Here is a 16,866-nt window from a genome sequence, read left to right as displayed (position 1 = left end):
AACTGATTTATTTAGAGAAACGTGCCATTTCCAACACTGGAATGTTTTGGAACACATCTATGCTGATCACTTTGTGGGGGGGCTTCACTGAGGATTCTACAGTTCTTCCACAGAGCAGATCTAGAATTAGAGCAGTTGCTATTGAGACAATGGCCATGACCTTGATGGAGAAATAGGGAGCAGAAATCCTCAAACGCCCATGCCAAGTCTCTGAATATAATAAACTGTGATGAAAATGAGGATGAAAGAATCCTGTAGGATGTTTTATAATCCCTGAGGCCAAGACAGAAGAAGTAAGGAGGAAAGAATTCAGCACCAGTTTTTGAAGAGATTAATTTCTGCAACTCTCAGAAAAGTATCAGGAGAGACCTAAAAGATGATTTTTAAAGGTTCTTATATCTGATTCCTAAGGTTTAAAAAAAATGGAAAAAAATTTTAAGCCCAGAACTTCTTCCTAGGGGAAATAACATCTTCATTGTCAGAGTCTGGAGCCTGAGATTAGCCCGAGGCCCCCAAATCTGGACATGTGTCCTAAAGTTTGTACCAACGTGTTTTGGTAGGCAGAGAGGAAGTCATCCTTCCTAGAATGGAAATTATAAACTGCCAGAAAGGAATAGGGCTCAGTAGGGCTGAAATTCCCCCACTGGGAGAAGAGACGTCCAAGTCTTTGCTCAGGAACATCAACAAGATGCTGGAGAACAAGAAGCCATGATGGCTGGAATAGGGTCTTAAGGACATCCATAATACTAAAGCAGTTAGAATTCCTGAAACCACCATGGAGCAACTTTCAGCCCCTGTAGCTGAATGCCTTGGGATGAGTTTTAAGCCACGTTATAACTGGAAAGCAGTGGGCAGGCTCTTGAGTCTCACTTAAAAATATACACTGAAGTTTTAAAATCTTAGGTCATTTGGGTGCTGCAAAGGGAAACTTTAATCTCTCAAAGTATACATGAGCCCATTTAGATCATCTCTGTTCCAAGTTCAGGACAAATGTGGACCTTTCGCTCTGCACGTTAACTACAGAGGCTGCTGAGGGAAGAGGAGAAAAGGAAGAGGTTGCTCACCATTAGGAGCAGGAGAGTCAAACATTAAAAAGATTATTCCAGGGATTCCTGCACTGGCCTTGCTGGGGAGCTCAAGAGAGAGTTTATACCATTAGCTAAAGAGCTCACTGCTGCTTCCCAGGGATGAGCAAACCTCTGCCCACAAGAAAGCTACCCAAGAACATTCTGCTTTATCTGCCACTGATGTGAGCCTAAGAGACAACCTAAGGGTTTGTGACAGGGAGGAGGAGAGGGCCTACACCCACAGTAAGAGCACAGCCACCCACCAGAGGGGCAGCTATCCAAAGACAGGAACCAAATGTTCAGTAAAGAGCAAACCTCTTTCTTTGCTTTGCTTTCTGAGAGGATGGGCGTTTCATGGCTAGTTGCATCCAAGACAAGAATCCATGGCTAATAATATGAAACTTGTGGCATGCTTGGGAACGTATCAAGAAACAAGAGAGGCATGGGAGAGAAGACACACCTGGTCAAATAAGAGATTAGGCATCTGGCCCTAAGAGAGGGGTAGGGAGAGGGCATGGAACAGAATATTCAATAGACTCTTCACTTAGATCAACCAATCCAGTTTGCAGGAACATGAGTTATGTCGCCGTGTGTCACCCACACACAGCAAGGTATTCTTATTTGGCCATCTGAAGTCACTCTTCAACTTCATTTTTAAGGGAGGGGCATGATCCAAGATGATAAAACTGGGCTTCCAATTATGGTTATGAAAGTGCTCTTCAATATTGTTCCCTTGCTACAAAAAAACTGCTAGGGGAACTAATAGAAAGAGCAAGAGAGACAGTGAAAGAAAGACAATGCAAGAGAAAAGGAAGAATAAGACTCAAGGATAATATTAGAGATAGAGCCATGAGTGTTGGAGGAGGTGAAGGTGGGGGGGCGAAATCCATCCACGTGTGTTTGAAATTATATTCTCTATATCTTAAGCATTTCTGATAGCAACTGGTTTGAATTTTTCCTGAGTTTCACTGTTGAAATTAACTTCTGTAAATATTTTTTGGACATAGGCATGGCATCAATCACATGCTATACATTTGGTCAAACACAAAGACATAGTTGAAATTAAAGCTGGCTTTCCCTCTGATAGTATATACTCATTCTCCCCAAAAGATTATGCCCACAGCACAAGTAGGATATTGAAACACTACTTTTATTGCTGTTTCTTTATTTGTACCTGCTCTCCTATCTTATCTTTAAATATGCCTGGACCACTCTGATTGTTGGTACATACATGTCAGCTGAAGAATCAGGACAGATGAAACCATGGCTGAGTAGTCTCCTCTTGCCTTTTTAAACTACTGGTATCTATACCATGAGGCAAAATGAAGTTTTTAGGCAGGAAAGGCTTTTCTTTTCTCACTTTTTAAAGATGGCACAGGGGCAATCTGGTGATTAAAGCTCATTGTCTGAATGATAAAGCTTCTGGTCCACTGTGTCCTGTCACTGTCACAGCTCCTTCTGATTCAATTACGGACAGCACACTGGGGGATTTCTGCCTGGTTTCCCTAGACCTAAGACTTTTATTTTTATCACATACTAACTTGGTTTTAAACAAAGCTTTGAAGCTTCCCAGGGCTAATCTTTAATGAAAATGGAGAGGCAAATAAAAAAGGCTGAAATAAATTCCAATGAAAGCAGCAAAAGAACTAATTCAGGGAGGATGGAAGAAGATAAAATTGCAAATGGAATTACAGTAATCAAGGACAGATTCAGTAAAAAGAAATATTCAAAATTTAACAGTGATGAGATTAATTAAAACAGTTTGGTTTTCCATTTTATTAATTTTCTCCACTGCCTGAAGTATCATTTTAAAAAGCAGTAGATTAAAGATAGCAACAAGAAATCACTATTAAATTATACGGTCAGCAGGAATTGAGAATGCTACTAAAACTGAAAATATAAAAGCCATTATATCTAAGCCCTCTTTTTCCCCATTCTTCATATTTTCTGAAAGTACCTTTTCACTGAAGAAAAAAAATAAAAAGGCCACATTGATCCCAATCCAAAAGAGATTATTTTTAGAATCCCTATGAAAACTGATCGATCTAGTTAGGGTTATGAAAAGAAATAAAGACATATAGATTAGTTTTGAGAGAAAAGTGAAGAATGATGTATTTGGTCTTTAAAATCCAGGAGTTTAGCTACTGATAAATTAAAACTGGGATAAGATTAACTGAGGATGGACAATGTTGTGTTCCACATAGCTCAGCTCCAGTTCTTTAAATGAAAAAGGGAGCATTGTACACTGGACCCAAGTTATAATAAATCTGACACTGAGTGAGTTAGAAACTTACTACAAAAGTGACAGAATTTTCATAACTAAGTTTCATGTTCCCCCAAATTATATAGATAGCGTATAGACAGTGATTTTTCTTACAAACCTATACTTTTCTCGGTCTTCCTCTTCCTGCGTAGCAAATATCTTCCACTGGAAATGGGCAATGATGTTACTGTGGTTGTGAATAGTTAGAGTTCGCTGATTGGCCAGAGATAGGTAAGTTTTCTCAAGGATCAAGGAATTCTTGTCCAGCCTTATGTTCATGTCTATAGCAGCTCCATACAGAGATATAAACACTTTTTCACCTAGAAATTAACAAAGTATAAATACACTCTGAGATTTATTCTAGAACTATGCTACTAGGCTATTTTTACCCCAAGGTGACATTAGGGAATATAGCACAAGCATGAGACGTTTCATACTACCCCCGCCCCGCCCCCCATATCAGTCAGAGATCAGACATGATCAGAAACCTGAAATGTTATGTTTGGTACAGTTATAGAGAAAAACTATCTTGCTTGGTTATTGTAAAAAATACATAAAATATGAATTGTTGTGGTGAGTGCTACCAGTCTTTTTCTTCTTTGTAGTAGCTTAAAATCCGACAACCTGACCATGAGGGCACCTGAGTTGTAGAATTATAACCATTAGCCTCATCTTTATTGCAAGCATGAGCTGGATTTCTTAAATTAACTGCACCCAGTACATCTGGGAAGAGCTGCTCAGTATGAGAGGCTCTAAGTCCAAACAAAGGGGATCAGGAAGGAAGCATTAATAACTTCATTAATAGAAAACCAAATATTTAAAATGAACCACATCCCTTGGGAGGGCGGATGGGAGATGCTAAAGGGAGGGGATATAGGGATATATGCATAGATATAGCTGATTCACTTTGTTATACAGCAGAAACTAACACAACATTGTAAAGCAATTATACTCCAAAAAAGATGTTAAAAATAATAATAATAAACGACAGTTTAAACTCAAAGGAAAAAAAAAGGGAACCACATTCCTAAACAACAGCAATTAAAACAAAACAACACTATCTCTGGATAGTGGTTACAAAGAAAGAAAAACACAGAAAGACAAAAGTTATGTTTAAATTTTTAAATGTTAAGAACACCTTTGTTCAGCATAGTAATTTAAGGCCTTGACTTCATTCAGGATGCTCCAATTGCCTTGATTCTAGGTATATAAATGAGGCCCCTGGGACTTCCAAGAAGACACAAAGCTACAAACTATATTCTATCTGATCTCTGCAATGTCAGAGCAGGTGCCTCAGTCTGACGTCAAAGTAGAAAAAGGAAACACTTAAATATCATCAATGTTCTGTTGATCTGTGCTGTTACCATTTTAATCGGAACCAGAAAGCCTAGTCACTTGGACTTTATTTTTTAGCAAATATTTCTGCTATATTCATGACTATATGAACTGAGCACCACTTAGCAAGCTGATAACCCTTTATACAGTACAAATGTTTTCTAGGCCCAATCACTTTGAACACAGCAACATCTTCCCCAAAATTTAAATAAAAAGTAAGTATCTAGGGGACTTCCTGGTGGTGCAGTGGTTAAGAATCCACCTGCCAATGCAGAGGACACGGGTTCAAGCCCTGGTCTGGGAAGATCCCTGATGCCATGGAGCAACTAAGCCCGTGCGCCACAACTACTGAGCCTGCGCTCTAGAGCCTGCGAGCCACAACTACTGAGCCCACGTGCCACAACTACTGAAGCCCGCATGCCTAGAGCCTGTGCTCCGCAACAAGAGAAGCCACCGCAATGAGAAGCCTGCGCACAGCAATGAAGAACAGCCCCTGCTTTCTGCAACTAGAGAAAGCCCGTGCCCAGCAACGAAAACCCAATGCAGCCAATAAATAAATAAATGTTTTTTTAAAAAGTAAGTATCTAGGCATTTTAAATTTTTATTAAAAAATATGTACATGAAGTAAAAACTTTAAGTACTATAAGAGCATATACCATGAAAAGAAAACATCTTCCTCTCCTTCACTCAATCCCAGGCCTGCTTTTTAGAGTTAAGAATTGTTAATATTTTCATGTACTTCCTTCTCAAATAAAGGTATGCACTCTTGTCAACTTTTAAGCTTTCTGATGAGTTAAATTTAACAGTCTGATGAGTGAAAACTTGCTGCTTTAATTTGCATATTCTTAATTATAGATGATGTTAAACATTTTTTCATGTATTAATTGATTTTATACACACACACACAAGTGTGTGTTATATCGTTCTTTGATCATTCATCAAAGAAGCTATCATTCGTGTGGGGTCAAGAGAGATAGAAATCAAAGCCCTAAGCCTACCAACCAAAGGGGGAGGTTAAGGCAAAAAAAGGGATGTCCCCACAATAAGCTGATCCTCAAAGGACTGTGCCCTCAAAATGAGGGTAAATGGGAAGTAGACTAGCCCTAGTTCAGAGTTAAATATTATGCTGGCATTACCTAAGTCTTTCAGAGAACTTTGCGCCTTGAATTTGGTGGTCATGGACTACTTTTGCCTTCAGAAACCTGGAAGAAGGAACCCACTTCTCTTTGGAGTAAGGTACCTCCATCCAAAGTTTCAAATTGTTCAACATTTTTTTTTTAAAAAGCCAAACATAACCAGGCATGCAAAGAAACAAAACTCCATATGCTAGAACCTGCATATACAAGAAAAATAGAAGTAGACCCACAAAGAATCAGATACTAGGACCAACTATGCTTAGTAGTTTAAAGAAACAAAGGATGCACTTGAAGCTCTATCCAAGGAATAGGAGATTTTAAAAAGATCTAGAAAATCTGAAAAAGAGCTACACTCTAGGCTCTAATAGAAACAAAACAACTTAAATTTTTAAAAACTCTAAGAATATACTCAATAAGATAATGTTATCAATTTTCTGAAAAAATAGTGACATGGTTCAGAAAATACAAAAGGCAATATGAAGAATTAAAAATAAATGGAAATGCAAAATGAATGGGTAAAAGATGAGGCAGATTAAGTGAGAAGGTGTAGAAGTGTTTAACTGAAAGCTCAGAAGAAAAGGAAGGAGATAATGAGGCAAAGACAGTATTTCAAGAGATGATGGTTAGGAGTTTTCTAGGATTGATTAACGACATCAGTTTACAATTCAAAAAGTGCAATGAACATCAACTGGGATAAATTAAAAGAAATTCATACATAAATATATTGCAGTGAAACTAAAGAAAATCAAAGACAAAGAGAAAATACTAAAAGCAGCCAGAGGGAAAAAGATTATCTTCAGAGGACCCATGGTTAGGATTACAGCTAACTTTTCAACTGAAATAATGGAAACTAAAAACACAATAGGATGGCTTCTTCAAAATGATGAAGGGGAAAACAATGCCAACCAAGAATTCTATAGTTTTTCAGCATTTTTTGGTCTACAAATGTCTTTGTTTTGTCTTCACTTTTAAAGGATATTTTCAATGGGTAAAGGATTCTTAATTAGCCTTTTTTCTTTTCAGCACTTGCATAATGCCATTTTACTATCATCTGGCTTCCATAATTTCAGCTGAAAAGTTTGCCATCAGTATTATTAGTGTTCCTTTTAAGGTAATGTGTTTTTCTTTCTCTAGCTACTTTTATGATACTCCCTTTGCTTTGGTTTTCAGCAGTATTTGTATCACTAAGGGTTTGCTGAGCTTTGTTTAATTAAATGGATTTGTTAATTAATGGATTTGTTAATCCATTAAACCATGGATTAATGTCATTCATCATTTTTGGAAAATTCTCAGCCATTATCTCTTAAATATCTTTTTACCCCATTCTTTACCCTATTTCTAAGACTCAAATTACATGTATGCTGACCTTTTGACTGTGACCCACATGGCCTTTTCTGTTTTGTTTCTCCCTACCGCATCTCATCCCCATTCTTCTTTGTTTTTCTCTGTGCTTCAGTTTGGGTATTTCCTGTTGACCTGTCTTCAGGTTCACTAATCCTGTCTTCTGCTCTGTCTACTCTACTGGTAAACTAACATGATTATTCTTTAATTTCCAATATTGTATTTTCAGTATAACATTGTTATCAAAACCTGACAAAGATAAAATAAATAGGCCAAGATATAAGCCGATTACACTTACAGATATTAATGTAAAATCCTAAATAAAAAATTAGCAATCATAATTCATGAGCACATTAAAAGAATAAGACTTCACAATCAAGTGGACATTATTTCAGTAATGTGAAGATGGCTCACTATTAGAAACCCTACTGATATAGAATATACCTAAGAAGAAAAATTATATGATCTTCTCCATTGATGAAAAGGAATTTGACAAAATTCAAAATACATTTTTTTATTTAAAAACTCAATAAAATAGGAACTGATAGAATTAAAACATAGTATAAGTAATTAAGACAGCATAAAGAGACAGATCAATGGAATAGAATAAAAAGTCAAAAAAGACCCAAATACACACTGGAATTCATTATATTATAAAGGCAGCATCTTGAATCACTGGTGTATTGACAAACTTTGTTTTTTAAAAAAGTGCTATTGGAACAACTTGGTAACCATACGGAAAAACATACCTCACATTTAACATCAGATAAAGCCAAGTGAATAAAATATTTAAATGTTCAATATGAAACTTTAAGAGTAGAAGGGTACACAGAAAAACTTCTTCATTGCTTTCAGGGGGAAAGTTTTCTAACTGTGGCTCAAAATCCAGATCCCTCCTACAAAATTAAGAAATTTGATTACATAAAAATGAAAAAAGAAATTCTGCATGGCACAAAAAGTCATAAGCAAAAACAAAAGAAAACTAGGTAAAATACTTAATTCATATCTTAGACATGGAGACTAAATCACCCATTACATAAATAGCTCTTAGAAATCAGTAAGACAATCCAATAGAAGAATGGGATAGAGTTGCAAAAAAAGAAACATAAAGGCCCCCTATATGTACTAAAAGATGCTCAATTTGAGCATCAACTCATAATAAAAGAAATACAACTAAAGATGTATTTACATACCGTTTCCCCCCATCAGACTGTAAAACAAACGTTTTAGATCATAATTTATAGTCAAGACTGTGGGGAGAAGGCATTCTTATACACCCTGTGGGAATGCAAAATGGTATTATTCTTCCCCAGTCCATGGAGTGAATTTGGTGGCACGGATCAAAATATCTATCAAAATTATAAAACTACCCTATGGCCCACTTCTAGGAATTTATCCTATAGATAAGTCAGAACAAGATGAAGGGTATTCATTACAGCATTGTTCTTAATAACAAGAGAGTGGAAAAGGCCAGAGCACTCATCAAGAGAAGCCTGGTTACATAATCTGTGCTACACCTAGAAGCAGAATTCTGTGCAGGTATAAAAAAGTACCCAGTAATATGGAAAGATCCCCAATATATATGATTAAGTGTAAAAAGCAAGGTTTAGAACAATTTACATAGTATTTTATTTTTGTGTAAGGTGGGAAAGTAAGAATATACATTCACGTTTGCATCTATTTGTATAAAAGCACTGGAAAAGTATACAAGACAGCAATAAAATGAAAGAAGGGTCAGGTGAATGAGGGAGGATGGAAATAGCACCTTTCAATATATACCTTTAAAATACTGCTTTAATTTTTGACCATATGATTACACTACTCATCCAAAACTTTAATGTTAAAAGGACTATAGGGCATCCAGGAAACATGTAAAGGTGCTAGATAGCACTAGTAATGAGAGAAATGAAATAAATAAAAATAGAATAAAATACCATTTCATAACCATCAGATTAACCAATATCAAAGCGTTTGACAATGCTGTTTTGGCAGTATATTGGCAAGCACATAGAAAAACAAGAATTTTCATATACTACTGATGGAAATACAGATTGGTACAACCACTTGACCAATCAATTTAGTATCCAGTAAAGCTCAAGATACATTTGCCTTATAACTCAGCAATTTCACTTCTAGCTATTTATCCCTAAGGACAATCTCACACAGCTACACAGGACATCCACAAAGACACTCACTGCAGCATGGTGTAATTGCAAAAAACTAGGAACATCCTAATATTTAATGGGAGAATAGATAAATTACAGTATTTTCACATGCTGGAGCGTGTCACATTAGTTAAAATGAATCACAGCTATATATCCACGTGTTAAAATCCTTAAAACATAATGTTGAATGAAAAAGTCAAGATGGGAAATGGTATATACAGTATAATACCATTTATGTGAAGTTTAAAACTATTCAAGACAATGGTATGTATTGTTTATGGATAAGTAAATATGTAGGAATGGCATTAAAATGCACCCAATACAGCTCCCCTGAGGATTAATACATGGGAGTTAAATCAGGAAAGAATAACAAAGCGACTCCAAATCTATAGTCAATTTAGTTATCCATAAAATAAAACATCTGAAAGAAACATATATAGCAAAATGTTGAGATGTGTTAAAATACAATGGTTGTTGATTACCTTATTTCTGTGCTTTTGCACATATCTGAAATATTTCATTGTTGAAAAAACTAATCAAGGGGCTTCCCTGGTGGCGCAGTGGTTGAGAGTCCGCCTGCCGATGCAGGGGACGTGGGTTCGTGCCCCGTTCCGGGAGGATCCCACATGCGGCGGAGCAGCTGGGCCTGTGAGCCATGGCCGCTGAGCCTGCGCGTCCGGAGCTTGTGCTCCGCAGCGGGAGGGGCCGCGACAGTGAGAGGCCCGCATACCACAAAAAAAAAAAAAAAAAAAAAAAAAAAACTAATCAAGGAAAAGGATTCAAGGGCTTAACTTATTTCATAAAAATCTAGGGGTCAGAGAGACTAATGTCGTCAATTTGAGTTGCACACTGCAAAACGTTCCTTCCCAGAAATATAACAAGAGCCACTGCCTTCTTTTCAAGAACCATTTAATATTGATTTTTTCACTACTATCTTCCAAAAGTCATCAGGTCACAAAGTGAAGGAAGCAATAACTCTTGTCTTCCCCCATAGCTGTTGAAGAACTTGCTTTTCACACCCACTTTCATGAAGACAATCTTAAATAGGGTCCCTCTCCGCCGCTACTTAGACGACTGATAGGATGGAAAGGGTTATTATGCCTGCGAGAATGGATGAATTTGCTGTGCCTCATCATTAGTATTTTCTGTGCCCTTGAAGTGCCAGTTACCACTATAGTTTCTTTTCAGTTTCTGAGGTTGAATTCTGCAGTCCCTGTAGATGAGGTTAGCCACAGTCATTTATTATGTTTTAATAAAGACACATTTTGTGGAAGGTCTCATTACATCTTGCAAGTTTTGCTACTATCAGTCAAGCAAAAACCAATATGAACAAAACTGATTTTACCCAGAAAATGTGAAGCTAGCTATATACACAATACATTTCATACTGTGGTTTCAGTTATTTTCAGACAACGGAGGACACAGTAAATAAAATATATGAGTAGAGCCATAGATTCTCTAGGGAACTGTCAAGTTGATGGAAAGAGTGTTTCTCCTCTTCTGGTCACAGCAGGGTCAAATTCACCACTCAAGTGAATTGCTGAATCAAACTTCTTTGGAAGTGCTCCTTCTCTAAAGGGTTCAGGAAACAAATTAAGCAACTTGACTGGGCTTAGCCAGCACACCGGTGGCAATGCCAAAATCGGTATTCTTAATCTGCACAGAAAGCAGTTTAGGATTATAGAAAGCATGCTGGCCTCAGAGGGGGCCAAAGACCTGTACTTCGGTGTATAGTCAGTCATTTAAGCCTCTGGGCCTCAGTTTACTCACCTCTAAAATGAAGGGAGTTACAGAGATGGGCTCTAATGTCCCTTTAAGTACTAACACCTAATAACTTGAGAGTCTTCCCTTGTTATGTAATTTTCGAAAACATTCCACTTCCCTAAACAATCTCTGACCATCAGTATATCCTAACTTCTGCCATTCCCTAACCTAAACTGTTGAATAAGAGACAAAGAAAAGAAAACTAGGTCAAGGAATATTTGCATTGGCTCTAAAGCCATTTTAAAAACATTTGGGTCTTCTACGACAACTATGTTTTGCTAGATTTTGTAATTATAATGGCACATGCTTGTAATTCATTCTAATAATCGCACAATTGACACAAAGCTCATACAGGTAAATCCGCACGGGTATATTCAGATACATATTATTTAACAGTTTCAACTGCCAGATATCATATCATGCTCAATTACTATATTATATTTTGGTACTTGTTTATTAGCCTTTAGGAGGAAAAAAAGAATTTCTTCACGGTTTATTAGAGTAAAATATATAAGTGACCATAAAGCTGCTCTGTGAAGTACTAATATTATGATTGCTTGTATATTTAATAACAATACATCATCACACCTTTGGGGAAAAGAGCCTATTTGCCAACTTCTGATCCATGAATTGAAATATCTCCCCTTCAGTAAGAGACCTAATACTTTAAAAAAAATACTGAATAAGTACATTAGCTCTATTTCCTAATTATACCAGTAGTTAATGTCACCTCTAAGTGACAGCAACTTCACCTGGTATTAAAGAAAAAACACTGCTATGCTCCTACTTCTAGCACTCATTCAAGTAACCGAAATTTCAGTAAGAATGTCTTTTTTTAAAAGCCTATTCTAAATATTAATATTTGCTTGAATTCTTAGATTATATAAAGTTTCTCAATACCCAGTTGAAAAGTGTAAAACTTAAGCAACTAACCATTTGTCTCCTAATAGTCAATATTTTCACCTCTCAGTATTAATGAAATGATAGAACTAATTTACTCGTTCTGATTTTGTTTTCATTTGTTTTTTGTTTTGTTTCACTGTTAATCAATGTAGCCTTGAGAAATTGTATCCTTAATCTCTTCTGGACAGATTAGTTTGTAAAAGGTACCAAGTTACTTCAGCTTTTTCTCTGAAAGTTTTAGACTATAATAAAAAGGTAACTAAATCATTCCTGGGGTAAAATCGATCGCTTGAATAAGCTTGATTTTACTACAGAAGGGCATACACAGGAGGAAAGGAGGGGAGAGTTTTGGTTTACGAAAATGCTAATGAGTAAAGTATTAGATATTGGTGAAATTTACACTTGACCTCCTTAATTACTAGAGCACTGGTTCAAACTCTGGATGTCAAGAAAGCAAAATCTCCCAGCTGCATTTAATCAAGAATGTATCCAGTGGAGGACCAGCAATGGAAGGGCATAAACACAACTGTTAGAAATGTGATTGAGTACTTCCTGTTGAGGAGTATCAGTGTTCCTCCTTCTGGAACACTGAAGAAGTATGAAGAAAAACCGATGCTAAATTTCCCTCCTCAAATCAATTCATACTTCAAACAGCTGCAGAAATTTCAGTAAGATGCTTATTTAGTGAAATGAGAAGCCAATGGTCAAGGCTGCTTGGAAAAGCTCTGTGATTAACTGGGTTTAGGTAGTCATTAATGTTTTTCACTAATAAAAGGTTATAGGTCCTGGTCATTGATAAGGCACAATAAAGATGAAAGCATATCCTTATCAGCAGTTCATTTCATGTAAGGAAAAATGCTACAAGACAGTTTGCCTCTATCTGCAATCTTCAGAAAATAACTTTATTCATAAATCATATTTGACACCAGCACCTCAGGGTATGGAAATCAACTTTTCCATGCATGATTAAATTTTAATACACAAATACTCATTTCCTTTAGCACAGGACTATAAATGTAAGTATGGGTGTCAATCCAAATATTTCCATAAAAGTAAAATCCAGATTGAGGGCCACTGGGAGAACGTGGCTGCATTTCAAAGTCAACAGATTAAGGGAGTAAAAAGGCACATGTAGTAATACAAGAGATTAGGGAGATGATCCACTATAGAGGACAAAGCACTACACGTGAGTTGAGAGTCTGAGTGTGGGTTCTTTTTTTTTTTCTTTTAATTTACTTTTTTGGCTACGTTGGGTCTTTGTTGCTGTACATGGGCTTTCTCTAGTTGTGGCAAGCAGGGGCTACTCTTCGTTGTGGTGTGCGGGCTTCTCATTGCAGTGGCTTCTCTTGTTGCACAGCACGGGCTCTAGGTGCGCAGGCTCAGTAGTTGTGGCGCATGGGCTTAGCTGCTCCACGGCATGTGGGATCTTCCTGGACCAGGGATCAAACCCGTATCCCCTGCGTTGGCAGGCGGATTCTTAACCACTGCGCCACCAGGGAAGTCCCTGAGCATGGGTTCTAACTGTGCTTCTGACTAGTTATATGAGTCATGGGCAAACCACTTAATTTCTTAGGGCTTCAGTTTTACACATGCAAACAAATCTAAGGACTAGATTATCACTGAAGTCTTCTTTCAAGTTTTGATTCTATTGATCCATGGGCAATCTAAGCCTGCTGGTCTCAAAACTCAACCAAGTAAAATATTTTGACATTATACCCCCAACATATATAAACTTGTTTGTTTATAAATTATACCCATATACTACAATAGTCACATGTCAATTGTATTAAAAATACAACCAAAAATATTAAAAAAGGATGATGATAATATTTTAAAGATAATTTATTTGATATATTTACCAATTTACCAACAATTAATTATTTTAGTGAGAGCTAAAACACTGACTAACCTTCATTCTTTTTTAAGCTCCTGGTTTAAAATGTTGTGATATAGTCATCTGAAAAAGGTAATTCTAAGGCCACAAATTTTTCCAATACTTCATTTTAGGGGCTGACATAAACAAAAACTGATACCTCACAAAGACATGGAGATCCAGATGGAAGAAATATATCACTGACTGAGTTTATTAACACGTATTTTTTTCACTTTCATCCACTAGTAACACTAATAACACAAAGGTCTTTGTTGAAATTCAGCTAATAATTTTCCCATAAAGGTAACAGTTACTTCACAGTCAAACAGAAGATTCAGACTCAAATATATCAGAAATTGCATTCAACATAAAAGGACTGAAGAGTACTATTAAAAGACAAAGATTCTCAGACTGGATTAAAAAACAACCTGGTGATACTCCCAAGTGTCATACTTTAAATATGAGGACACCGAAAAGTTGAAATAAAAAGGATGAATAGAATATACTACGTACACACTAATCAAAAGAAAGCTGCTGTACGAAACAAGTATCAGATCATGCAGTCTTTGATGTCAGAAATCTTATAAATGATTGAGAAACATTTCATAATGATAAAATAGTTAATTCAACAGTAAGTTATAACAAACCTAAATGTATATACACCAAGTATCATAGCCTCAAAACATATAAAATGAAAACTGATATCACCAAAAAAAGAGAAATAGAAAATTCACAATCATAGTTGGGGATTTTAATGACATCTTCCAATAACTAATAAAATAAGAAGAAAAACATTAGTAGAGATACAGACTGAACAATATGATTATTAACAAACTTGACCTAATTGATATCTGAGGAACTTGTACTCTTTTCAAGTACCCAGGGCTCATTTACCAAAATGGAACACATTCTGGGCTATAATGCTAAGTCTCAACTATTTTCAAAGATAGAAATCATACAGAATTTGTTTTCTGTCACTAGTGGAACTCAGCTGGAAATCAATAACAAAAAGAAAACTAGAAAAAGTCCCAAATGTTTAAATACTAAGCAACACACTGCTAAGTAGCCCATGGATCAAAGAAGTAAAAATGGAAATTCTAAAATACTGTCAATTATGTGTTAATGTAAATGAAACATATAAAAACATATGGGCTGAAGATATAGTCAGGTTTGGAGGAAAATTTATTGACTTAAATGCATATATTAGATAAGATGAAAGGTTAAAAATCAGTGCTCTAAGCATCTCTCCTAAGGTTTAGAAAAAGTACAACAAATTAAACCTACAGAAAGTAGAAGGAATGAAATAATAAACAGTAGAAATCAATGATATTGAAAAGAAATGAACAATAGAGAATATCATCAAAAGTTGGTTCTCTGAATAAAGCCCTAACAATACAGATCAAGAAATAAAAAGATACAAATTACTAATATCAATAATGAAAGAGGAGATATCACTATAGGTCCTAAAGACATTACACAGATTATAGTTATTATAAACAATTTTACGCCAGCAAATTTAAGATTTTAGATTAAATGGGAAAATTCTTTGAAAAAGTTTACCAAAAATTACATAAGAAAAAATAGAAACATCTCAGTAGATCTGTATCTACTAAAGAAACTGAATCCATTTTTAAAAGGCTCTAGACCCGAATGGCTTGAACAATGAATTTTTCAATCATTTAAGGAAGAAATAACATGAATCTTAAAAAAATTTTTCCAGAGAGAGTTTTAAAAGAGAATAACTCTCAACTTGTTTTATGAGACCAATTTGTTTTTTCAGACCAAAGACAAAGGCATTTCATGAAAACAAAATTACAGGCAGGCCAATCTTTCTCATGAATTTGGATGCCAAACTTTCAAAGAAAATATTAGCAAATCTAATCCAGGGATTTATTAAAATGATAATGGCTAAAACTTACATTTACCCCAGAATATAGCAGGGATTTAGTATTTGAAATTCAATCTGTGCATTAGAAGAATAAAAGTGAAATAATACATAATCATCTCAACAAAAGCAGAAGTAATTGATAAAATTCAAAACACATTCAAGATTGAAAGTCTTAGAAATCTAGAGATAGAAGGGAATTCACTTAATCTGATAAAGAGTATCCACTAAAGTCAACATACTAATTCATGAAACACTGAGCACTTCTCCTCTGAGACTGAGAACAAGAAAAGGATGTTTGTTTTGGGCTCCCCTGGTGGTGCAGTGGTTGAGGGTCTGCCTGCTGATGTGGGGGACGCGGGTTCATGCCCCGGTCTGGGGGGGATCCCACGTGCCGCGGAGCGGCTGGGCCCGTGGGCCGTGACCACTGGGCCTGCGTGTCCGGAGCCTGTGCTCTGCGGCGGGAGAGGCCGCAGCGGTGAGAAGCCAGCGTACCGCAAAAAAAAAAAAAGAAAAAAGAAAAGGATGTTCACTCACTATCATCATTTCCATTGATCACTGTACTGAAGGCCTAGCCTATGCAAGAAATAATAAGAAACAAAAGGCTAAAAATTTAAAAAGAAGAAAACTATGATTATTTGCAGATGACTGATTGTATATAAACAAAATCTAATATCATCTACAGATAAATCATGAGCTAATAAGTAAATTTATCAAGCTCTGTAGATAAATGATCAACATACAAAATTCAGTATTTTGATACATTCACAAAAACTTAAAAAATAAAATTAGAAAAAAACACACTAGTTATAAAAGGAAAAAATGATAAACTGTATTTCATCAAAATTAAATTACTTTGCTAATGAAAAGACCCTGTTAAGAAATTAGAAAGATAATCCACTGATTGTGAGAAAATATTAACAATAATAATTTCTGAAAGACTTGTAGGGAGAATATACAAAAACTACAGGCCAATAACAAAATGATAAATAACCCAATAAAGATTGGGCAAAAACCTTGAATACACACCTGAGGGTAGAAGATAAAAATAGAAGCACATGAAAAGTTACTCAATATTACAAGTCATTAGGGAAATGCAAATTTAAACCAGAAGAGATACCACTTCACTTCCAC

General features: G+C 35.9%; 1 protein-coding gene across 1 annotated transcript in view; it reads right to left on the bottom strand.

Moving 5' to 3' along the window:
• Positions 1-16,866, bottom strand: part of HYDIN (HYDIN axonemal central pair apparatus protein) — a 153,736-nt gene that overhangs the window by 93,886 nt on the left and 42,984 nt on the right. Inside the window, exon 7 of the mRNA XM_065898432.1 lies at positions 3,449-3,650. Within this exon, the coding sequence (XP_065754504.1) occupies positions 3,449-3,650 (202 nt within the window). The remainder of the gene's footprint in view (positions 1-3,448; positions 3,651-16,866) is intronic.

This window comes from Phocoena phocoena, chromosome 20 (assembly GCF_963924675.1).
Source record: "Phocoena phocoena chromosome 20, mPhoPho1.1, whole genome shotgun sequence".
Classification (NCBI taxonomy): domain Eukaryota; kingdom Metazoa; phylum Chordata; class Mammalia; order Artiodactyla; family Phocoenidae; genus Phocoena; species Phocoena phocoena.
This window is presented reverse-complemented; position numbering and strand designations above follow the sequence as displayed.